The 25,849-nt window shown below is 40.3% G+C and overlaps 1 protein-coding gene across 1 annotated transcript in view; it reads left to right on the top strand.

Moving 5' to 3' along the window:
* The window catches only part of CRB1 (crumbs cell polarity complex component 1), a 97,778-nt gene that overhangs the window by 67,327 nt on the left and 4,602 nt on the right, over positions 1-25,849 (top strand). Inside the window, exons 8-11 of the mRNA XM_088060497.1 lie at positions 5-170; positions 2,524-3,427; positions 4,679-4,807; positions 7,621-7,747. Of these exons, the coding sequence (XP_087916623.1) occupies positions 5-170; positions 2,524-3,427; positions 4,679-4,807; positions 7,621-7,747 (1,326 nt within the window). The remainder of the gene's footprint in view (positions 1-4; positions 171-2,523; positions 3,428-4,678; positions 4,808-7,620; positions 7,748-25,849) is intronic.

The raw sequence follows: 25,849 nt of genomic DNA on the forward strand, positions 1-25,849 counted from the left end.
ATAGTCCAACCCTTGTCACAACGGTGGTGTGTGCTATTCAATCTGGGATGACTTCACTTGCACGTGCCCCCCTAACACAGAGGGGAAGGCATGTGAGGAAGTTAAGTGGTGTGAGCTTGGGCCCTGTCCTCATGAAGCACAATGCCAGCTGGTGCACCAAGGATTTGAATGTAGGTACATTTCAGCTGTTCCAATCATCTTTGGAGATCAGCAGCAATAGACATTTTCAGCAGCATTTGCTTGAAATGAAGTATTTGTTGCCCTAAAAGTTAATTCAAATGTTATTTCTGTATTAAAGTAATAGTTATGTCAGTTTTAAGTAAAGTTAATGTGAAGAGTCTGCCTTACCAAACCCAGGTGTTCTCCCCCAGACCCCCTGACTCAGACACTGATGTTTACAGAAACTTTGATTTTGACTTACTTGGACCAGCTAGTCAAGGTCGTTCAATAGATCAGTACATTGCCCCCACACTGCCACTGCAAAGAGATAGGAGTTAATTCAGTGTTGGATTAACCTTAGAATGTTCTCCATCCTCCTGAAAAGACAAGCTACATAACTTACATTGCATCACTTGATTTTCTTAAATCTTGAACATCTTTGGAGAAAGTCACCTCAATACCTACAGTACAGTTGTTCAAGCAGCACCTTCATAAGAAGCACGTGCATGCCAAGCAGTCCATTGGAACACTGATGACCATTAGTTGTCTTAGAATCATTAGCCACCCTGCACATCTCTTTCCTTCTCCACTTTCCTTCTCCTTCCAGCCCTGGAGTGGAATTGAAATGAGCAAGTAAGGATTTTTAAGAAATATTTTTTCGTTTTGCTACCAAAGAAAGCCCTAACAAAAAGCTGTGAGAGAAGGTAAATACCCACTCAGTCTGATGGAAGCTGTCAGAATGGCTGACTCTTAGGAATTGGAAGGCTGTTCAACAAAAGATCTCTATCACAGACAGACCAATATGATACTATTTTTATGCAGATTGTTAGGATCAGCATTGCAGGACGGCTTAAAATTGTAACTGAAACTAAAATAATTGCTCCTTCTCTCAGAGATGTCTTTAAAGATAACATCAAAATACATTCTCTCATAAAATTTACTTTGCTTATTAAGGTAGAACAGAAACACCCAGAGACAGTAAAGTGAAAAGTACCTGAACTGTCTTCCTCTGATAAACTCAAGTTCACTTTCAATGACTCAAGGTCATCCCCTTTACATTTCTGTGCTGGTTTATGTGGCAACAGTAGGGAGTTTCCCTAATAGATATTCAAAAATTCCTGCACTATAGAATTGCACCTTTAACTAGTTGTATTCTTAGCTACAGGATAAACTTCCTCTTGTTCAACACAGGATAACAAAATAGAAGATATCCTGGGCAGTGAGTTCTCTGCCTTGTGTCTTCTGCGAAAAAAATTTAGGTTTGTGAGATATTTGAAAAGAACAGGAATAATCTTGGAAAATTCTGACTTTACTTTTAGTATTAGTATGATTCATTACTTAATTTAGTATGATTTCCTCTCAGGAAACTTTTTCTATGAGAAAGACAGCACATTTGATGCACCAGGAAATGCAGTTACACCTCTGCTGCCTTGGCATCAGGATATGAAGTCAAGAAATTCATACTGGGACTCCCAGGGTTCTTTTCCACAAGATTTACTAAGCCCAGAGATAGTTCAGAAACCCATCTTATGTCAGATCTTTCAAAGCTATTTTTTTCTGAAGCACAGACAGAAGACATTCCCTCCTGTCCCTCCTCCCTGTCTGTAATCCTCAGAAGCCTCAGAACATTTAAATTTACAGCCCAGTGAGTAAATGTATTTTAGTAGAAACTATGCTAACAAAAGGTGTCAAATACCTTTGTAAAGCTGTCCATAAAGCTGACACAACATTGCCCATCAATTTTCACTCACAGCAGTGTGAGCTGAGTACTGCTGCCCTCCAAGTCCCACCAGCACAGGGCTGTGGCAGTGCCTGCCCACCAAGAGAAGCTGGCTTTGAACATGACAGGCACAACTGCTTACAGGGATTTCCAAGGGGCTTTCCATCAACTGACTTCCATTAAATTCATTCTCTTGTATCACTGAGATGAAATTGGGATCCAATCATATACTTCATAAAACACCTTAAGACACACCTAAGAAAACAGGAATTGGGAAGAAATGTTCACCTCATCCAGATCTGTCACAGGAAATAGCTAGCTGCCTGTATTTAGGAAACAATCATAAAGTAACCAATGTATGTCTTTTATTGAAATAGATAACAGTAATGTAGAATTGTATATTAGAGTGCTAACCTGAGATGATGCAAAGAGTACACTTTGGATGTCATTATGACTGATGCTGGCACTGCCCTGTAATTTCCACAGCCATGAGGGGCAGACCAGGATAACTGAAACACTGGTGGAATTTGACTGTCTTTCAGCAAACCAAAAGCAGTTATATGGCATGTGCACTGGGGAGAGACATTGTTCCACGTATATTGGTGTAAAACTGGTTCAGTTTCTCAATTGCTGTCTTTGCACAGGTCTTGCTAACGCAGTGTTCAGTGGCCGGAGCAGTGCGATATTTTACAGAAGCAATGGGAAAATCAGCAGAGACCTCACTAATATCGTCTTTGGCTTTCGAACCAGGGACACTGATGTGATCCTGCTGTATGCAGAGAGGGAGCCTGAGTTTGTCATCATCAGTATACACAACTCCAAACTCCTGTTTCAATTACAAAGTGGCAACAGCTTCTACAGGCTGACCCTTGTGAGTTCAGTGCCCGTGAGTGATGGCAAATGGCACCAAGTGATGGTCTCTATGGTGGAGCCCCTGTCCCAGTCCTCCAGATGGCACTTGGATATAGACAAGAAAGACATGGCAACCAGCACAGCTGCTGCAGGAAGCCTCAACTTTTTAAGAGAAGAGACAGACATCTATGTGGCTGACAAGGCTTTCGACAGCCTGGATGGCCTGCGAGGGTGCATGAGCACCATAGAAATCAGTGGCATTTATCTCTCATACTTTGAAAATGCTGACATACCTACTAAAAAACCTCAAGAGGAACAATTTCTCAAAATATCTGCAAACCCTGCTCTTACAGGCTGTTTGCAGGTAGATTTCTGCAGCTCTGACCCTTGTATGCATGGGGGCATATGTGAAGACTTGTACACTTCCTACCACTGTGTATGTCCCACTGGATGGACTGGCACCTACTGTGAAGTCAACATCAATGAGTGCTCTTCAAACCCCTGCATCTATGGGAACTGCACAGATGGGACTGCCTCCTATGAGTGCAGCTGTGAGCCTGGTTACACTGGGGAGAACTGTGAGGAGGATATAGATGACTGCCGTGGCCACCAGTGCATGAATGGGGCTACTTGTGTGGATGGGATTAATGGATACTCCTGCCTGTGTGCTGCTAACTTCACGGGGAGGTTTTGCAGGTACTGTAAACAAGGCTGATTTGCATGATTTTGTCAAGTCTCTTCTGAAGGGCTTTTTATACCACTGATGTTTTTGTTTTAAACACAGATGTTTTGCATCTGTCTCTATATTAATCATGGCTGCAGAGTGGATGTATGAAGAGTACAGAAAGTTGTACAGATCAATTAGATGTGGACTGAGACAGTGGAGAGCTGCCAGCTCAGGTAGAGACTGATGAGGCAAGGATTGAACAAGCTCTGCTGCTCTGCTCTGCTGCCAACATTGGTCCTGTGAGCTCTCTGATGACAAGATTATAAGGCTTCCAGAGCCTGAAAATACATGTGCTACATCTTCTCAGAAAAAAAAAAAAAACCTTAAGGTTTTTAAATCTCTAAAACAATGTTTTATTAGAGTAATATAGCTCTAGAGTTATAAATACAGGAATTCAGAGTTGGTAGGAGAAAATAACAATAGGAAAAGAAGTTGTTTTTCTTCCCATCCACAGCAATTTTTTTGGGTTGGTCTTTTCCTCCCAGCTTACTCTCAGTCCTCGTGGCTGCAAACATCACACAGCCCACTTTTGCAATTGCTTCTGACACTGCTCACATGCTGTTTCCTATTCTTCACAGACTCTCCTCTAGAAAGGCAGCAAGCTTTTCCCTTTAATTACCCTTTTCTGCACACCCATAAAATTCTTGCCTCTAAGCATGTGCAATTCCTCTCCAAGAAGGCAAAATCCTTCTCCTTCCTTCAGAGGACTCCAACAAAACCAGTATGTTGCAGCCCAAAGGATGCAGACATACAATAATCTTCATGCTACCCAACTACAGTCTGTTAGGATATAATTACTAAAATTGACGTTTTGTTGACTTTTTCTGAGTAGTGAGGACTTCCTCAGATTTGAAGATGTCTTATTGTTGCCCAATATTTTTTATTTTGTTTGTTAAGTCTGTCTCTTTTGAACTCTTATACTAGGCTGTCCACATATCACACAGAACCACATTAATAACAAAGGTAGAGTGATGTCCATTTTATTTTTTTTTTCTAATGAGAAATGAATCATTAATTTTCCAGTAAATATTTGGAAAAGAAAAATTATATTTAGCAAATTAAAAAAAGTTAGGCAAAACATGTCCTGGGAGTCTTAAATCTGAGTTTCAGCGGTCATTCCTTTGAGCAATACCCTGCTCCTCTGCTCCAGCTGCGAGAGCACATGACATCCAGAAACAAGGACAGTGCCAATAACTGCTGTTGCTTTCTTGTTTGCCCAGATATCGAAGATTACCTTACACAGTTTGTGGGAATGAAGAGAGGAACCTCACGTGTTTCAACTATGGCAACTGCACTGACCTTGGCAGTGAGCTGACCTGCATGTGCCTGCCGGGGTTTGTGGGAGAACGGTGAGAGGCTTTGTCCTGCACATCTTTGGGAGCACCTTTTCCAAAAGCTGTTCCAAAAGGGTCCAGAGGGTAACAGCCAGCTCTCTGGCAGAAATACAGACAAAGGAGCTGTTTAAGTGCAGCAGTTCCTTGCTAGAGTGACTCTGAGGGTCTCAAGTATTGTGGTTTTAGAAAAAAGTCAGAAATGAATGCAGCAATGCAGTTTAGTCCAATGCAGCACCAGTAATCCAGCCCATGATATTATTTCTTAAACAGCGCTGTACACATGCTTCTCTGTGCCTTTTTTTGGCTTCTGTGCAGAATTTTCATGACAAGTTACAATGTTGCCCTTCCATAGGTGGCGACACAAACACGCGTATCCTGCTCATATACATAAACCAGCTATATGCTCTGGCACATGAATATGCAAAGCTGTTTAATTTTCACATGTCTGTACTGTGAATATACAATCTATTCTATCACAGGAATGGTAAGAGGTGGCATACCTGGTGGCTTGGTATACCAGGTTTTCTTACTGAATGCTGAAGTGTGAAAACAGAATGATTACTTTTAGAAGAGATTAAAGAATATTTAGCACATGTTATTGTTTAGCCTGGAACAGAGGGACCTTCTTCACAGTGAAATCTGTATCTTGTAGCACAATTCACACTTAATGCTGTCCTTTAAAGAGCTCTGGAGCAGGGAGGGCCAAGAGCCTCAGGGCATCAGGTGCTGCAGAAACCTAGGAAGGCATTGTCTCAGTCATAGCCTGAACAGGTAAGGGCATTTTGGATAGAGAGACAAGAAAAACTGTACATACTCCTGGTGAAACTAGCATTATGTCAGAGTATAATATCCAAAAGTTCAACAGGACTAAGCTGTAACAGAGAAGTTTCCAGCAAAAGGTTTTCATTCTCTCAAAAAACTTACGAGGCCACTGATTTTGTGGAAGGAGTACAGTAGGCTATAAAAGACATGAAATGAAGATTTCCACCCACTCAATGCACAGTGTAGTTGGCAGACACACTTGAATTCCACTGTTAACAGCTAGGTTGCCTGTGTACCACCTCACAATATTCAACAAGGGGGAAAGGATACAATAAAATTTTAAGAAGTTAAAGCGTATTCATAGCCACTTCTGCACTGCATATTTCTTGGGACTTTGGGGTGGCAGGAAAGCACATTTTCCTTCTCCCTTCCCCTGCCAGCCTACTTGCTAACTGCAGCTTTGGGAACGAGTCTTCCTTCCTTCCTTCCATCCATCCTGCTGGTTGGCAATCTCTCTTTTACGGTTCCCAAGGTTCTCACATTAAGCAGCAGCCCTGTGCCCAGGGAGCTGCACCGTGACTGGCTGTGGCAGCCAGGCACTCCTCTCCAGGCTCTGAAATGGACCATTTGGCCTCTGTTCCAGGCTGCCAAACTATAAACCAGCAGCACTTCCAAGCTTGGAGGTCTCACTAGATCAAATGAGAGCATTTCATCCCTTCTTTTATTTTTCTTTTTTTCTTTTTTCAGAACAAATTCAAATATATCAGTTAATAAGAAAATTAAAACCAAACCCTTTTGTATATTTATGTATTAGACTAATGAAGCAGGCATCTTTCTTTAAGACAATAATTCAGCCCTCAGAAAGCACAGTATAGAGAAATTCTATGCCAATCAATTCACTTGGGATCACATAAAAAAAAAGCCCCATGGTCTCAATAGCAAGTGGAAAGGGAAATGTGTAAAGAATAATCTCCATAAAAGAAGATAGAGCACTCTCTCTCAAAAAAATTTGTCAATCAGGTTTTTAAGTGTTCCTGAAACTCGGATTCAGATACCTGATTCCCTGGAAGATTTGAGAGGTTGTTGGCTTTTATTTAAATTTGCATAGGCAATTTCATAGCTATATAATTCTTATACATTGGATAATTTATACATTGGATAAATAACTTAGCTCTTTGAAATATATGAATATAATTTAAGGAAGCTATTGAAAGAAGTTTAGATTAATAGAGTAAAAGTGTTTAATATAAAAAATGCTCTTCTCTGATATAAGATTAAAATCTTATTGCTTGGTTATGAATATGATTGAAAAAAGCAATTCCTTGTAACTGAGAGAGAATTTCTCACATTCTTGTCCAAGTATAAACCCGCATTTTTACCTGGAAAAATAGGATTAACTGTTAGCATTAATTTAAAAAAGGGAGCAGGGAATTAAAAGGGCACATTGTCAGAGCAGAAAATCACCAAATCAGTAGTTTTCAGAAAATCTTACACATCCCTCATCATCCTTCCATTGGCTGCCTTGAGAAATTATAACTCAAATTTCCTGTATCACCAGAATTAGCTCAAAAACGTTTAATGATATATATCAAGTCTTATGAACTCTTAAGTTAGAAGACTTCTTAAGTCTCTCCTGCACCATTTTTACCTTTTTTGGGGCCCGTTTTAGAGAGACTGGATAGGAAATTGTGCCGGGATAATTTGTGATATTTGGGATTTCTTCCCAAATAGAGGGAAGAAATAAAAAGGTTAACCACCCCCCCCCCCCCCCCCAACCCCCATAGAAAGGAGCACTCAGCTGGGAAAAACACACATTTGTCTGACTTATATCCAGATTACTGAGAAGGAAATTGTGTCCTTAGCTTGCTGGAACAATGAAAAGGACAAGCAAGCTGTCAGCAGGACTTGCATGAGAGCTGGCTCTGAAATCTTGCATTACATTTTGCTAGGCACCATTAACCGTCTTCCTCTCCCTGACCCCACAAAGTTTCTGAATTAAAAATGTGCCTATTTGATGCATTTGATGCCTGGTTTCAGAGGCTGACTGTTTGCAGTCTTTCCTCCAGGTGTGAGAAGGACATTGATGAGTGCAGCTCTGACCCATGTCTGAACGGGGGCCTCTGCCAGAACCTCCTCAACAAGTTCCACTGCCTGTGTGACGTGAACTTTGCTGGAGACCGCTGTGAGATTGATGTAAGCGACCTCTCCTTTTTTGTCTCTTTGCTCTTGTGGCAGAATCTCTTTCAGCTTCTTTCCTATCTCATTCTACGAATGGATGATGAGCCAGCAGTCGAGTGGGGTGATCAGGAAGACTATTGAGCAGTCTTAAAACTTTTGTGTTTTACTGCAGCAGAAGATGCCTTGACTAACCAGCTTAGCAAAGCAATACAAATATCAGAGTTTTAATTTTTTTTTTTTAATATTTCTTTGAATGTTTTTTCTATGAATCACTTCAGATCTGGTTTAGTTAAACAATTTAGGTTTAGAACAAATGCTAACATATTAAAGAGTACACCCCACCTTCACCAGAGCATTTCACCACATGGACACTGCCAGTGGGTGACAGTGGGACAACTAACAGGCAACACAACTGTAGCATTTACTGAAGGTGGCATTCAGACCCTACTGCAAAGAGGTAAAGATTCACTGCCTTCAGTAATTCTAATCTTAAATTAAATTTTACAGGTGGTCACTCTCTTTACATCACACACTATTGCTGTTCCTTTGACAGTTAGGCCTCATACCTGTGAAATCATGCAGGATATTTTTGGATAATTAGGTAATGGTTTGGATTAGCAATTGAAAACATGCTGAGGAGGCTCTCACACACATTTGAATTAGTGTCAATCCTGCACTGATATCATTAATCCCGATCCTCTGCTCCAGTAGCCTCTACGGCTCCAAAGTACTATATTGAGATAAAAAAAAATCTTAATCTTTACCAACATTTCCCCTTTAAAGAAAGGCCCAGTAAGTATCTCATAGTTGAAAATCACAGATTTGTTGTTTGTTTAAAGATTTCTATAACTTAAAGTAAATCTCTTTCATTTTTTAGTAAATCGGTGTCATCAGATAAAAAAAGATGGGATTTTTCCTTCTTAAGAAGCAAGCAAGGTAATTGGGTTAGCTGTCCATGGATTCTTAAAAGAATGACAAAAAGAGACCTGAAAATTTTGAGCATCAGGAGATTTAGGAAAAATATTATAGTAAAATATCTTTGTAGTTGCCTTTGAGAGTGCAGACAGAACTGAAATACATTGTTAAATACTAAAAATTTGTAAAAAGTGAGGAGTTTTGGGGTTTTTAATAATTCTTTAAGTCAAAAACCCCATTTATGAATGGTGAAATAATTTATTTGGACATTCATTAATTATATTTGCAAAGATTCTGTATCCCTTTTCGTCATTTGAATAATATCCTCGAGAAAGGATTTGAAACAATAAGTGTATATAGGGTGGTGTTTTGTTATTCAGCTATATGGCAGGTAGCAGAGTTATAGGGAAGACTGACACCAGACTGTGAGGTTTTGTGACTCCAGAGGGAACAATTTATCTTTTGGAGAAGTCCTTCAAATCATTGATATCAGTTTCCCCCACTTCAAACCTGACCCTGATCCTTCATCAGTCCTCCCTAACTCGCTGCAGGTTGGACCTGGTGCATTCAGGGAAAGCAAATTCCCCCTTTAAATCTCCAGTGACATTAGGACACCCTGAAATGTGTCTAAGTGAAATGCTAAGGTTTCTGTTCTGCCACAGCAGGATATGGATCAGACAGTGGATCAGGACTATTAAGACTTATTTTCCACCTTTCATAAATGCCCCCAAGTCTGTGGGGCACAAATGCAGCAACATTCCTGCTGTTAAAAACTCCTATTTTATGGGAGAGGAAAAAATCTAAAGAAACTTTTGCACATTTGGGGAAAAAAAATTATGATTCATCCCTTTCACATATTCCTGTTCTTAGCATCAGCCTTAGTATGAAAATTAATCACAGTGTATTTACCTATGAGAATTGTACACAAGGATAATTTCTTTGCTGGCTTTATTATACCTGAAAAATTATTAGGGAACTTTTTTCTGTTAAACTCTTATTAAAAATAATTATAAATAATTTATATATATATATATATATATATAAATTTAGCAAACAAAAAATCCTTTCTTCTTCATAAGCAATCAATAAACACTAGATAGGAATGCACTGGAGATGAAGTTAATGTATCCGTGTCAGAAACAAAGCTATATATACTATCAGATATAGGTTTAGTTATCTTACTGGCAATCATGTAGTACCAGGATTTACAGAACACAGGCAAAGAGAAAAAACCAAAACCAGACTGCATTTTGGATTTTTTAATTCCAATGAAAATACAGTTTTTGAAAATTGCTTTCATGTGGGGAAATTTAAAATAATAACATCTTATGTTGGGAGCTTCATTCCAAACTATAGCTTTCATTTAATTGTAGCTAAAAATACTACTCAGTTCAGTATTATTGAAATGAAAAACTAAAAATTAATCACAAATAGCTTGAAATGAAAGCTATCCTATTTCAGAATGCCAACTAAAGACAAAGAAGAAATTTTAAAAATTCAAATGAAAAAAAAGAAGTGCTGCTCCTAACTAAAGCTGTTCAACCTTTTTATTTTCTCTTAAATAACTATAATTAAGAAAATAATGAAGTTTGGTTTGGTTTTATTTTCTCCCTGGTTTTAGTTCAGTTTCCACATAACTAAATTGAACCATTATGTACTTTATAGAATATGCACTACAGGACATACTACATTAAGCAAAAATGTCATCACAGTCTTAATGTTGAAGAAAGGCAGAAAGCAATAAATGTAGTAACGGTATGTCTGACATTAGACCTAAATCAAAAATGTGAAAACAAAATGAATCCATTTGTACAGAGATTATAATACTCTTTATATTGAATAAAAGACACTTGCTATGAGTGTTCATGCAATATTAAACACAGGTTTTAAATGAATTTACAGCAATATGCAAGTTATTAATCTACTATTAGCAGGGCATCAGTTCACTATTACTGAAAACACGCCCCTGTAATTGAATTCTTTCCTTCCTCTAATGCCTTGTCATCATGAAACATCCCCTGGCCTCAGAAATGCTGCTCTCTTCCTCTTTGTACCTCTGTATCCTCAACTGCATTGTGCACCTGTACATAAATTTCCTACCTTTATACACAAAATAAACCTTCTGCCTTTGTCTCTATGTCTGCTCCTCATTTCCTGCTAATGGCTCTGTTCATTTGCTTTCAGTGTGCTACACTTTCTGAACACAGGAACACCACACACCAACGAAGGTTGCTTCATCCTGGGGTTTTCCAGTAGTTCTGGAAGGGCAGGGTCAGGCAGGCGCTTCCCACTGAAGCTCTTCAGCAATCCAACTGTCCCAGCTGTAGTCCTGCAGACATGATATTTCTAGTTTTAAAAGTAAAAAAAAATAAGTAAACAAATCCCAGATTAATTTAAATAATGTTCTGTATTTTTTTGAGAGATGCAGGTGTTAGACAAATAAAAGGAAACAGGTATAGAAGCAAGTATGAAAAAACAGCTGGATGAATAATGACACTGGGTACTAATCTTTTCATAAAAACATCCAATTGCTAAGATTTTTTAGAATTCAAGAGGCTGAAAAGGCTGTTATTCATGTTTAATATTAAGATACAATAGCAAGATCTTCATACATCTCCAGTGTTGCAATTGTACTTCAAATATTTTGATAGTTGATTTTTTTTTTTTATTAAGAACACAAACTCCCTGCCAAGTTCATGCTTTTGTGGAAAATCAGTATTTATAAGAAAAATAAAATCAAAACACACTCCTACTAATTTGGGCATTGAGAAGGGGTTGGGAAATCATCACCTCAATACACTCAGAATTAAAGGAGGGATACAATGTATGCAAATGAAAGAAAGCCAAAAAGCAAGGCTTTTGGAGGTATGGCTTGTGATGCTCCATGTTGGTAATATCTATGATGCTGAGACTCAAACTCTTTTTCAGATGTCAGTGACTGTCATTTAGAAAGCTGGGTAATGAGAAGTAACAGTGTTTGGGCTTTAGGCAGAATTAAGATTTCTGAAAAGAGGGAGAAGACAGCAGTGATGGATACAATGGAAGGGAGAGCAAAGGGATTTGCATCAGCTGTGGGATGAATGAAAACATACTCTTTCCTGTGTTTGGAAAATGCACAAGGGATATTTCACTGAGTAAGTGTCTACAGGGAATGGCAGATTTCCTGACCACTGTTCTTACTTCTGGCCCTTAAAAAAAACAGGCTCTGACTAAGGCCTCTTTGCAGAAGTACCTTATGACAATTTTAACTACGAAGAGCCCATGTGTTTGTGAATTTGAAAACATCCTTATGTATGCTTATTTAGATTCTCTTCCTACCAGATTACTGAGGAAACTATATCCAATAATCATTTACTCACTGCACATGACTACAGTATATTGGTGAACTCCAAAATAGGAAGAAATCTGCTTCAAACTAACAGTGATGAAATAAGATTTCATTCTTTCTTTGCAAATATTTTTTCTGTCTTGACAGCCAAAAGTTCAGCCAAGAGTTTATTTTACTTGTTTCTATTAACTTTCAGCACTTGAACTTACATATTTATATCTTGAGTTAGCAATTCTCCCTAAAAACAATGAAACTCTTGTTTGCAATAAATTATTCAAAATTTCTACTTCAAAACCCACAAGGCCTGGTTCTAAGAACTATAACCCTAAAAAGGCAATGAGATAAAAGCTGCAACAAATCTTCTTCCCGTGTTACTGAGATTACTATTAGTTGAAATGGATCTCCAGGGAGTAAAGACAAAAGCTGGGGTTGGGTTGTTTTACTTCATGTTTCAGGAGTGTCCTGAGCCCCATTAGACTGGCAGCACATCCTGCCAGGGCTGTGTCCTGCTGCTGCTGGCAAAAGGCACCGCCTAGCAAACAGCTCCAGCTGAGCTTTGAAATTGTTCCTTGAACACTGCCACCAGCAGCACCTTTGGGACAGCAGACCCTCACAAAAGACACCCCCTCTCCTATTGTACATGTGACTTGAAAGTACATGTGATGCGAGACTTGAAAGAGGAGGTGGATTTCATGTCCCAGAATTAAAGCACTCCTTAGTTCACAGAGCTGCTGCCGTATGCTGCACCACTGCTGCTTCTGTGTTCTCTTCCAGCTGGTACCATTCCATTCTCCTGGGCACAAGGACAAGCATCATGCACTGGAGGTTATGATTCACACTTAATGTCATTAAAAATACACTGATAAGCATGTTGGATATGTTCAATATTGAATCTAAATTCAATAAAACTCTCTCAGGCTTCCATAGCACAGACACAGGGAATTTTGATTGAATCTGCTCTACAGTGATTAGCTAATGTATTCATTAACTGGAAGGGTTAGTAATATGAATGTAGCAAATGATACTTAATTAAAATAATTAATGCCTGGTGATTCATGAATAATGCATTCCATAGCTATTTACATATTCATACTTATGAGGCTATTAATGGATAATTATAATTTGACTAAAAGACATGGACATCAGGAATGTAACAACTAGACTGTTTTCCCTCAATCTCACTGTGGCTTTACCTGCATGCCTTGCTCTTGGACACTTCTACCTTGCACCTTGTGCACAGAAATATCAACAGTATTTTGTTTTTCAGGCCTATAGAGTGATCTAATGGCAATTACAGCCCATGCAGGTTAGGCTTCCACTCTGCACCAGTTCTAAGCCAGTAGTCTCATCAATTTGTCCTGAGATTGCAAAACTTTGAAAGCACTTTGTTCTCTTTGCCATCAGTATAGATTTGTTCTTGTCTTGAATTTATGCTCTTTCCTACTGCAGATGGTTAGGACACTTTCATACTTCAGAAATTTTTTAATTTATGAGATTAGGGTAGAAATATTGGAAAAAATAGAAAGATTGGACAATTAGGGTAGCTATATTGGAAGCATCTTCAAACCGAAAAATTCTGCCCTTAGATATCTGGTATTTCTGCTCCTATACACATATTTCAACCTCCATATAGGCAGATACATTGCTAGCCCTCCCAAGAGAAGACATTGAGAGCAATAGTGGAACAAAAAAACCCCACAAAATTACAAAAAAAATAATTAAAGTTCTTATTAAAATATATTTTAAGGCAATATGATAATTTTCATTCTTAGCCTAAGACTGAATGCCCAATGTTGACAACACTAAAACAGTGATTTTCAGCTGCCAGCCTCAGGAGTGTGGTAAAATGAACAAGTAAAGCTGGGTAAGTCAACGGAAAAGTCCTGACAGCCTGAGTTTCAGACAGGCCACTCACCTGCTGCTTGTCCACAGCATGAGCTGAGGAGCTGTGGGTGCCCAAGGTCAATGAAAAGCTTATTCCAGCTGTCACAACCTGCAGGGCAGGAGCAGAGGGTCTCCCCCAGCATGGGGGTCAGCTCCAGGCTCTCCTCAGATGCTGTCACAGAACAGCCCAGGGCTCCAGGCAGCAAGGTCAGGCCAAGCTCCTGGGGAGCATCAGGATGATGTCTTAATGAGGAGCACATTTGTACCTGCTGTGACTTTTGTCTTCTCCAGAGCTCTAGCAGCCTGTTGAAAAAGACTGGTATGGACAGTGCAACATTTTCAAAATGACACCATTCTCTGAAGTGCCCTGTCCTTTTTCCACTGCAGATGAGGTGCCTCAAAAGATGCAACCCCAGGAAATCAGAGGGGTTTAAAAAAACCACTCACTAGCATGTTCGAACATCACACTGAACCCAAGTTCTTGAGGACCAGTGGAGAGAGGACTGCTGAATCCCTGTTCAAAACTGATGCACTCAGCTTGCAGCATCCAGAGTGCCACAACATTCCTGCTGGCACTCTTGCCCAAGCATGGAGCAAGCCCTGGGTCGGCAGAACTATCAGTGAGCAGAAGCCAACTCTCACCTGTCAGCTTTCCTGAGACTCCCAAGACCTAGAAAGAGAGCAGGCTGTGGGAAGGAAATACTCTGGGCTATGTAACTTATATCCTGCAAGGCTGCTACTGGAAGCATAAAGGGCATTTCCTGGTACTTCTGATTTACTCTCTGTAGTATCTTACTAGGCTTGAGAAAACCCTCATCAGGGCAACTATTTGTACAGCACATTAAACTGTAAACTTGTTACAGTCTGATGGTAGGCTATTGAAATAAAATTATTTCAATGACTGAAGTAAATTTTTACTTTTATTAGCTTGGGAGAATCAGCGTAACTGAGCTGGGGAAAAGCTGGAGTTTATTTGTTTTCACATAATTTGTGTGGTTGCAGATCACCCACCATGGCAGAATCGTTACCATTGATGGTAGGAGCTAGAGAGGGCTCAGCTTTATTCCACTGCCAGGTCGAATGTGGGGTAAGAAGAAACATCTTTAGATTTATAAAATGAGCAGCTCTGCTTTGGAAGTCATTGGAAATGTCACAATGCCATTTTTTCAGTTGTTTTTCAGAGCAGAACAATGCCTTAATACCCTTTGCTATTTTGTATTAGTTTGCATTCAAAACACAGGATTTAACTAAAAATTCTTAAAGGATATTGCAGGAAACACATTTAATGTGTGTCACAACATAAGGTACAAAAACATTACGATGCAAAGACAATAAGGTTATCAAATGTGTCCTAGCTGGGAAAGACAAGAAAGCTCTTCACAAGGCCAGGATTACTGCACGCATCATTGAAAAGCAGTTGAATATTTAATGTGCATGGTAAATATAAGCAGAAAAGGGAGCCCAGATGACATATGACAGCATAACACTCTGCAGTACAGGAATCAGCTCAAGCACGGTGTTCACATAACACTTTAGTATTCAGACTAACATGTTTTGTCTGTACACCATCCTTTCTGTTGCAATGGCATTGTCTTCCCTATTCTCATCTTCTGATGTTTTCCCTGTGGACCCACATCCACATCACCTGGGTATTTACTTCAGTCATTGTTCACTTTATAACACATTCATGCACTCCGTGCCTGCACTGTTCAGATACTAAATTTTATGCCTTTTTTTTTTTTATGCTTCATGAGACCTAATGTTCTCTTCTATTTTTCATTTCTTGATATGAAACTCCATTCCTAATAACATCTGAAAAAAATTACACACTTTACTAGGCTTATGGAATATTACCACACTGAAAAGGAATAAAAATAATTCCTGTTCCTGAGAATCTAAAAAATATTTTTGTTTCAAATGATCAAGAATGTTTATCTATTTTGATAGAACTATTTAAATGAGAAGCAGAGCTTGTTACACAAGTATCGGAACATTCTACCAATCTAAATGTGCAGCAAACACAACAATCCTTAAATGTATTCAAATCAGATTTGGTAGAACAAATTAGATGTTTTCCAAAAAAATACAAGCACTGAAGTAAAAAATGTGATACTACTGTAATTCAAAGGACAAAGAAATCAGCAGCTTTACCTATCTTTGTACATTCTATTTAGAGGGAACAGATTTTGCACCTGTAGAGACAGCTTTGATTGTTGGTAGTCCCTGTGAAATGGTAGGGTAGGGATTCTGGGGATTCTCAAACACATTAATACTTTGGGGTCTAATTTATCCATTACAGAAATAAATGAAAATACTTCTCTTTCTGTCTGGGGAAGCATCACAAGCTGTCCTCTTATCTCCAAAGGGACAGGACCCTCTGTTCCCTCTTCTCCAAGCAGTAACCATTTGTGAGTGATTTAAAGGTGCAGTTGCTTCCCTAATCACCCTGTAACACGACATTTTCTCCCCTGTTGAATTTGTATCAGTTATGCAGGAACAGGATGCATAGTGTGAACAGAGCCTGCCTGACACCTGAAAGCTGATAATCTTGGAACACCACCAACAAAAAAACACTAGAAACCACAACCAACCAACCAACCAAAACCCCCCCAACAACATAAAACAAAAGTACACACACACAAAAAACTGAACACCCAAAAAACCCCCTAACCCAAGCCAAAATAAACTCCAAAGGAAAACCCAAACCTGCTCCCAATTAAAATCAATGACAAACTAGAGACTAAGCTCTGAGGGGGTCTGGCAACACCACCTCTTCTGCAAGGCTAATTTCACTTTGTATTCACCAATGCTAATGCATATGTCTAGTTTTATCTAGGCTCACTCTAATCCCTCAGTGAAATGGCAGCATAGGCACAGAGTTTATACAGGGATGTCACTGTTGCCTTTTTTTATCCCAAATGTTACCATTTTGTGAACTAATCAGAATATTGCACACGAGAATCATGCTGTGTCTCATGGAAAATTGTACTTGATCCTTTCTTATTTTATTGTTTCCTTTAATCAAATACAAACATCAGTCAGGCTAAAAGAAAATGCTTGGTTTCTGTACATATGAAAATGTAACATCCTTCAAGGCAGACCTAATGCCAATAGTAAAGGTAGTGAAGGTAGTGTCTTCTGTCACTTTCCACAGGTTTGGAAGTTATTATCCCACCCAAATTTTTCCCTGTCCTTTCAGTAGATGATACTGTCAATGGAACCCCAGTGGTAGCTGTGGATCTGTCTGGGGAATGATGATTCTGAAAACTCCCTCAGTGCTGCCGGTGTTGCCATTTCTGGAATAAAAATGTGGTTCTGAAGGAGATTCTGGAGGCACAAAGTGATACTGAGGGAAATGAAATTACACAAATAAGGAAACACATAAGTAAATAATGTATCTGTAAAAGACAAACAGTCACTTAGGCCATATCTGAACACAGGAAAAATTACTTCATTATTCAAGTGAATGCTTGGGGCACCTCTGTAGGGTGCCCAAGTGTTATTATCTAGTTCTTCACTAGGAACTGGACAGAGAGAGAGAGACAACAGTCTACCCTGGGATGCTTTAAACAGTAGTTTAAAACTACTAAGGCATTATTGGTAGAACCTGCTGCTAAGCAATAATCTCTAAAACAGTGAAGTTCTCTAGATCGAGTGGGCAGGAAAGCTAAATTTCCATTCAGTATCAGCTACCCACTCTGCCTTGGAGGAAAACACAGGATGCTCAGACTGCAACTGGCCTGGACCCAGAAACCTGAAACAACTTATTTCACTTCCAGAAAGTTTAGAGTCAAAGATTTCTAGCTTCTGATCATTTCTTTCCGTCCTCTCCCAAAACTACTGATGAAGGAAGAAGCCGAAGTATTCTTCCAGGAGAAAACACTAATGTATGAAACTTCTGCCAAAATATATATAACTTATCTGATTTTCTGATTACTTTGCTAATACATATGAGTTTGGGAATATTTTAAGGAAGGATGCAAGTATCAATCAGAAGAGTTACTCAGAGCCATACAAAAAAAAAGCATTTTGGAAATCACATTTTTATTTGAATGAAATGGCTTATTTGTGGTATGAAAATACTGACAGCCAGCAAGCAAAATGTCATGTCTGTGAGACTTCAGAGTGAAACTCTGACAGAGGATGAACAATCTCCAAACACTACAACATGACCACATCCAGGTACTTTTAACAAAATAGGTCATCATTGGTTTCAGGCAGTTACCAAAAATGAGGCTGGCAGAGCCAGATCCTTCCAATATCTGAAAATATATAAAACCAAAGCAGGCTTGAGTCTGTAATAGTCCCAAAGGGCAGGGAGCTGAGCCTCAGGAACAGAGAAGTGAGGACTGCACTCAAGGGTATTTGCCTGAGAGGAGTCACTGCCTGTCCATCCTGGGAAAGAGCATCTGTCCTGGTGCTCAGCCAGTAAATAACAACAGGTCAGTTGATGCAGAAATGTGAGTTTAGTCTAAGTGCAGACTGTAAACCTGTAGTAGGTACATATGAGGGATTTATTACCAGTGTAAATGCAATAGTGCAGTTTGAACAACAGAGAATGCCATACTTCACTCCAAAAAAAATATCTCATACAATAAAAACGTCTGATGGCAACAGGTCCATGAAAAACCACCTGTCAGCCCAAGTTCTCTTGCTCAGTGCTTCCTGCACCACTGCACTAGCAACTGTACAAACACCCAGCAAGGCAAAACCTGGAGGGCACCCCCTGAGCCAGACCTCGCCAGTGCCACTGTCAGGGGCAGTATTAGAGCTGGGCAGGGCTGTGTTGCCCTGGTGTGACTGACAGGCAGAGTTTAGGCAGAAGGAAGAGATTAAATTCAATCACCATTTCCACCATGGGTTGCCTAACTGGTCATGGGCTAATTGTGTTTCTATTTCATGCCTCAGTTCCCCTCTTTGACCAAAAGCTGCTCTAAAGGCATTCTCTGACTGAAAACCACTGCATAAGAAATAAGGCATCAAGGATGGTGCTGAGAAGGAGGAACCACTCAGGCTGCCTGCTCAACAGCAGACACTCTCATATCTGAGAAAGGTGGAATCAAAGAGGGGCTGGATCAGAAATACCTTACACCTGCAGATAAAGGTGACCTGACCACTGTAGAAAATGCTACTTTCAGCCTATGTTGAGGAGATCTGAGTTAATCACCTGAGTTAAACAGACCTGGCCAGAAAAAGGGTGAGTTGGCCTCAGAGTGAGTATGCCTTGCCTTGGAGGACCAGAGGTAAATTCAGTGAGCTGAGTCGGCAGATTTCTTTCCTATTTCCAAGAACTTTGATCTTCAAGAAAACCTGAAAGTGTAGGAATACTTCTTAAAAGAAAGACATTGATAGGGTTGCCATTCCTTTCCAGCATATCAGGGTAAAACACTCTAATCTGAAGTAAAACGTATTTTCTGTTAGTTATCTTTAGGTGGCAGTAAGGTAAAAGCATGGAGTAAAAAGTTAAAAGAAATTTCTACTGCATTTTCAGAGATCTTTCTCTCGTGTGCTGTGTTGGCTATAACACAGAAAGAGACTTTCTAAATCATTTCTATCTTCAGCAATACCCAAAAGGCAATTATCAGAGTTGGCTTCATCCAGCTCACATTCGGATGCAAACCTGCTGAATGCCAGCGATATTAATACAATGATATTAATGGTACAATGATAGACCCTATATTAGGTATGCAGTACTTGATCCAAGAATCCCTGAGGACAGTGATAAGATTCAGAGGTAGACACACACTCACACAGTTCTATGAACAAGCCGAAAGCACACTTTAAAAAAAAAAAAACAAAAAAAACAACCAACTGCTAACAAATGAAAAGTCTAAATCAACTCTGAATAATTATTAATATAGCAGTTTTTAAATTTTTTTTGTTTACATGCACCTCTTCAAAAATCTGTCCTGAAGCTAAACCATAATGATTTTTGTTGTCTCAAATCAACTTTCTACTAGAAAAAAAAACAACCAGTAGGAGAAAAGCACACTGAAAGTTTTTTATTTAGGAATATAATTAGTGAAGTAACGTGACAGTGTCACATAGTGTGCTAAGGCAAGTATTATGTAGCCAATAAAGGTCTATCTTATACTATTAATATTTACAGTTGGAAGCAGGAGATGGCTGCAATCGAAGTGCTGCTCCCAGCAAAGGCTCGCTGCTGACTTGATACCTTGCTGTCTGACAGTGTGAAACAGTCACAGTGCTCCTTACTTCATCACCACTTGACAGCATCCTGTTATGCTAGGTATCAGCACATGGCTGGTTTGCAGGCGCTCAGCACCAAGAACGGAGAAGAATTTCATGGAACAGTTTTGAGATCATTTGCTTTGCTTATTAGCAGAGAAGAAGGGATGGAAAGTGCCTGGCAATTACAAAATTGGACGAGAACTGTAACAGTCTGTGCTATGCCATAAACAGCTGACCCACCTGTTTTTTATGCATCACTGGACAGAGCAGTTTCTCATTCCCACAGAAAGCAGGGAGAGGCAGGACTGAATTTCAACACTGAGTTTCAGCACAGATTGCACCTGTGCAAGACAACCAGGACCTTGGGGCAAGAGGACCAGAGCCTGCTACCCATGGTCACAGGCAGGGACCACAGCCCACAGGAGGTGGCTGCATCCTTTGTGATGCTGGACTTTGATAGGTCCTTGGAGCTGTTCTCAAAGACCTAATAATTACAGAAATAAAATAACACCTACCACTAACATCACTGATTAAGAGATCTTTAACCCCAACTATCATGTACTGAAAAGTGGAGTTTTGAGCAACTCCACATTGTGCACAAGTCTGATTGTGCAATTCCATTAAGGTTAATTGAGGCTGATAGTTCCTAACACAGGCAAATCATGTCTGATGAAAACAATGTGCAAGGAAACACGTTGGTGAGGAGAAACAACAAGCAGGTATTCACTCAGACAGTACTTCCACGTTGCAAATAACTCAGCAAAATCTCTCATTTTGTTATTTTTTCCTTGTACAGAAGTGATTGGAATCTAGAATGACAGATAAAAAATACATGGAAAAAAATCAGAAAAGCAGAGGTTTGCGGTAGGAATGGTTTAGTTGCTTCCTTGACTTAGCTGCCGATAGCCTACATTACCCTTTCCTTCCCTATTGTCTTCTCCAAATGCTGTCATTACCATCAGACCCATCCTGAGTGTCACAACATCATCCTGCACATGCTGGTCTGACCAACACCTGTGCAATCAATGAAGAAAGCAGTTTTGAAATCCATTCTTCTTTCTCATAATTTTAACTGTTTCACTCTGTCTACTGGACCTCTCTCCATCTCTTTTCCTTGGAAGCTGTCCTGCCCTCATCTTCAGCACTGCAGCATCTTTTCTTACTCTTCTCCTGTTTGGGGGTTTAACCTAACCCCTTCACACCCACCTCACTCTCCCATGACAGTAGACTTCCTCAAAAAGCCTGCGTGTTCTTCCAAATGCCTCTCCAGGTGCCATTTCTACTGTGGCAGCTACAGGGATGCAGTAAACTCAACCTGGCCACATGCAGGGAAAAACAGAAAGTCAGTGTGTTTTCAGTCTTGATAGTCTTGAGTTTAAATCTCTCCCATTTCTTCCTACAAAATGCTTGTCTCATGAGGCTTTTATCCACCATCAAGATATCCTCATACGGAATCTGTTGTCTCAAAGCTGCAAAGCAGTTATCCCCTGTGAAGAAACACCACCTGATACACTGTGCTGGCAGCCATGCACAAAAATAATTCTGTATTATGCCCCAAAGCATTTCCCAAACTGGAAAAGGATGTTGCACCCCAGAGACTGACACCTTTACTAAAACATTTGTCTAGTCTGTGATATAGCAGCTATGGGACAAACTCCTCCTCAGCATGGTTTGCCTGGATTTGCACCAGCTATAGTTTTTTTCCCTCTTATCCTTTCAGATTGCAGCAGATGGTGAAGTTCCTACACCAGAGGCTGTCGATAGAATTTTAAAAGGCATCTCATGACAACACATTGGAGCTGCACATTTAATCTGTGCTGCACCACTCGGATGATCTTAAAAAGAGCTGGAGCACTTACAGAATTAGCACTGGCAGTTGCTGCAGAAGCGCTATCAAGGAGCCTTCTCAAAGCCCACAGCTTAATGAGAGCTGCCCTCCCAAACTGCCACCCAAATCACTTCTCTTTGTGCAACCAACACTCTGCTGCCTAAAAGGCATTCAACAATCTGTGAGATACGGGTCCAGCAAAACATCTGATGCAGATTTTAAGGGGCTGCTTATGTACTTCTGGCTCTTTTGGGTCTATGGCTGAGCCCATGCACAGTACGGTGGCCAAAACCAGGACTATTGCTCCTTCTGCCTAAGACAGACCATCCCAGACATACTAAACTCTGTTTTCATATCTGGACTGCTTGCATTAAATATAAACCAGGTATCAATACTGCAAGTAGTTAAACAAATTATTGGAGGTAGCCTGTTCTTTAAAGGTTAATTCCTTTAGAGGTTAATTTCCGAGCCTTCCGAAAAGCTTCTTGGCCAAAAAGCTAATACTGCCAATAGAAGGCCACCTGAGCCACACATTGCTGCATGTACCAGCACTGAGGAGGGGGCAAATCATTCTTATTTAAACACAGCCTTGTTTAAACAGCAATGTTTAAAGCATTCCTTTAAACAGGGAATGGTCCTGCAGCCCAGTGTGGGGAGGAGGAGGTCTGGGTAAGCTACCTGACTGGGAGATCAAGACTAATGTGAACAACACCTTTGTTTCACTGAAGCCTGCTTTACAATTTAGTTGCAACGCTTCAGAGAGCTCCATCTCCAATCTCCAATTTCTTGCTCCGCTATAATTAGAACAAACTTCCTCATTAACTTCTGTAGTGTCACAACAGTGCAACTTCACGTGCCAGGAGGGAGGCTGTCAGAATTTCTTAATGAGGTGCTTTCTTTGCAAGCCCAGCTAAATCCTAGACTTCAATCATCTCCATCTTCTTCATTTTCTCACAGACTGCCACAGACATAATTCTTCCTTCATATTAAAGACTGCACTTTTCTGATCTATAACTGGTCAAGCCAGATGACCAATTTATCATTATAGCAGCTAACATGAATTCTCTCTATGCTTTTTTCTTAATTTTAAGAACTGTCAGAAAACTAAAAGTTGGCATTTTTAAGGAAGGAATCAATTAAAACTGTCAGGTGTCAACTAAGACAAATTATTCAAACGACATTACATAAAAAGCATATATTATAAAGAGATTGTAGTGAACATAATTTCTTCAGAGACATTTCAAGAAAATATTCAGACAACACCCACAAGAAAACAAAAATAGAAATCTAAAAGATTACTTAAAATCTTTCTTCTTCAAGATGAACTGCCTAAATACCATGGATATTCTGCACACATCAGAATTAGTCACCTAAGCGTTTCTTCAGCAATGTCCACTGGGGCAGGTACAGGACTGAGAGTCGCATTCAGTCACTCTAGGAAGTGGGGTTGTATTTCCCTGCAGCTATCAGGAAAATAACTCAGAGGCTGATGGCAGAAAAAGCAGTAGAATGCTGGAAGTTCAAGAGGATCTACAGCTCTTGATGTAATTCAGAGATATTTTCAGAGGGCTACAGAGGGACATGAGGGACAACAGGATAGCCTCCTCCAAGTGAACATGGGGTCAGTGGAAGGAGTTCCTAAAATGTGGAGAAAAAAGCAGTGATGCTACCTTGGGGTGTTGCCTTGAATACAGAAGGCACCAGAGCCAATTTGTGGCACCTTCAGGCCACTGAGACCTTCTTCACACGTTCAAGACTCCACAGCTGAATCCAGTCCTACGAACTGTCCTTTTTCTTACTCATAAAAGGAGCAAAACTAGATAAAAGCCCTGCAGCAGTCTTCCTATGTCTGTTTTAATCTCCTACTTTCTGCTTCTCAATCTGAGAGAATTCAAACACTTAAACCTGAAACTTGTTAGGCATCAGGTTTACAGTACAGCAAATACTGCACATTTCAGAAATCACTTTGGGGGACAAGAGGAACGTCTACACAATGCAACTGCCATTTTTGAAGCCCACAAGATGAACTGATGAGTTCTGAGGTGTGTAGAAGGAAAAGGATTTGGTGGTCTCACTGATGATAAACAGTGGAAAATCAGCTAAAGTGCACTAAGTGCTGCTTCCTTTGTTGCCACAGATAGCAAAGCAGCAAGGAGTAAACTATTCAAGGACCTGAAAAATAACTGTGTATAGACACACTCAAAAATCAGTGGCCACATGGACAACAGCATGAAGCAGGAAACCAGGATAAACCACTAAAGAATAAAGCAGTTAAAGAAAATAGGTAGTGTTTACAGAATCTTAAAAATAGTTTGCCTTTTCCAATGACCTATGAAGTGGTTGGCTTGACATAAGCCTGTGCTCCTTAAATGAGCCCTAACCAGATTATTACTACTACTACTACTACTACTACTACTACTACTACTACTACTACTACTACTACTACTACTACTACTACACAACAGCCCAACAGCTCTTGGGACATGGTAGCTGGTGTTTAGCACAAACAGAGCAGGTACATTTTGCAGCTGATGTGAGGGAGAGCAATAGGTCACAGTTTGCTAAAGTGAAAAATCACAGAAAAAGGGACTTCACATGCCACTCATTTAATGTACTTTTATTTAATGTACTTTTATACAGTCAATCTGTAGATTTATGGCCACTTTATTGCTGTTGAGAATAAACTGTAGCCTCACAGCCTGGGGTTATCAATCCATCTCATAATAACAGATTTGCGTGTGCCTGACTGGATGCCTCCTTGAACTACTCAGATTCTTATTTGAATTCAGCCTGCAAAAGTTCCAATAAGATGGCTGTAAATCCTCTGTGAAATAAACTCAACATATCTATGGACCTTTTAATCAAGTAAATGGCTTTTCTCTGGCTGCTCACTGTTGTCCCTATACGCCCCCAAACCTTTCAAAGTAATTCTGACACAGATTAGGACTACTAAAGCCAATTGTTTCCACAGCAAATGTTTTTAATTTGGAGGCAGTAAATCTTACCGGGAATGAATTGATAACCCTGCGAGTGGTGTCAGGACTCAGGATCCAGAGACTTTGCTGGCAAAAGCTGCAGTGCCCACGAGCAGCTGCAGAATTCCCAGAAAGCCCCAAAAGTGGCAGGGAAGGGAAATCTCCGGGGTTTGTCAATCCTGGTGTTTTAAAGCCTGCGTTGATGTCTCTGTCTGGAGACACATCCAGAACCAGGCATATTCTGAGTGAGTGCTGAAATGAAGGCGGTTTCATCCTTTCTGCCCAGGCACAGACGTGGGCAGCTCCTTCCTGCTGAGCCTGTCACAGGTCGCCCAGCCCACAGGCACCTCCAGGAGCACCTCCAGGAGCACCTCCAGGAACAGCTCCAGGAGCACCTCCAGGAACACCTCCAGGAGGACCTCCAGGAGCACCTCCAGGAACACCTCCCAGGAACAGCTCCCAGGAACACCTCCCGAACACCTCCAGGAGCACCTCCCAAACACCTCCAGGAACACCTCCAGGAGCACATCCAGGAACACTTCCAGGAAAACCTCCAGAAACACCTCCAGGAGCACATCCAGGAACACTTCCAGGAACACCTCCAGAAGGACCTTGAGGAACATCTCCAGGAACACCTCCCCAGCGCCACCCGCACAGCAGCACCCAGGGAAGCAGGCAGAGGCGGCGGCCTGGCTGGGCTCACTCATGCTCTTCCACTTGCCTTTGACACTTGACACACGTGGAAGTGTTCATTACAGCAAATCCCTAATGTTCCCTCTTGTAAAATAACCACGTGGGAGATGGCTTGCTTAAAGATAAACAAACATACACTGGGTTGCTAAATGCCTCTGAGCTCTAACTTCTGAACTGGGCCCTTCATATTCAGAAAGTGAAACAAGGAACCAAAGCAGAGCAATCAATCTATTTCCATAACCAAATGGAAAGCAAAACCCAGAGCTACAATGAAATGTCACTCTATTCAGTGATTTATATTA

The sequence above is a fragment of the Pseudopodoces humilis genome, chromosome 10 (assembly GCF_049639895.1).
Source record: "Pseudopodoces humilis isolate 2021_Gansu_Grassland_sample_001 chromosome 10, ASM4963989v1, whole genome shotgun sequence".
In the NCBI taxonomy this organism is placed as follows: Eukaryota; Metazoa; Chordata; class Aves; order Passeriformes; family Paridae; genus Pseudopodoces; species Pseudopodoces humilis.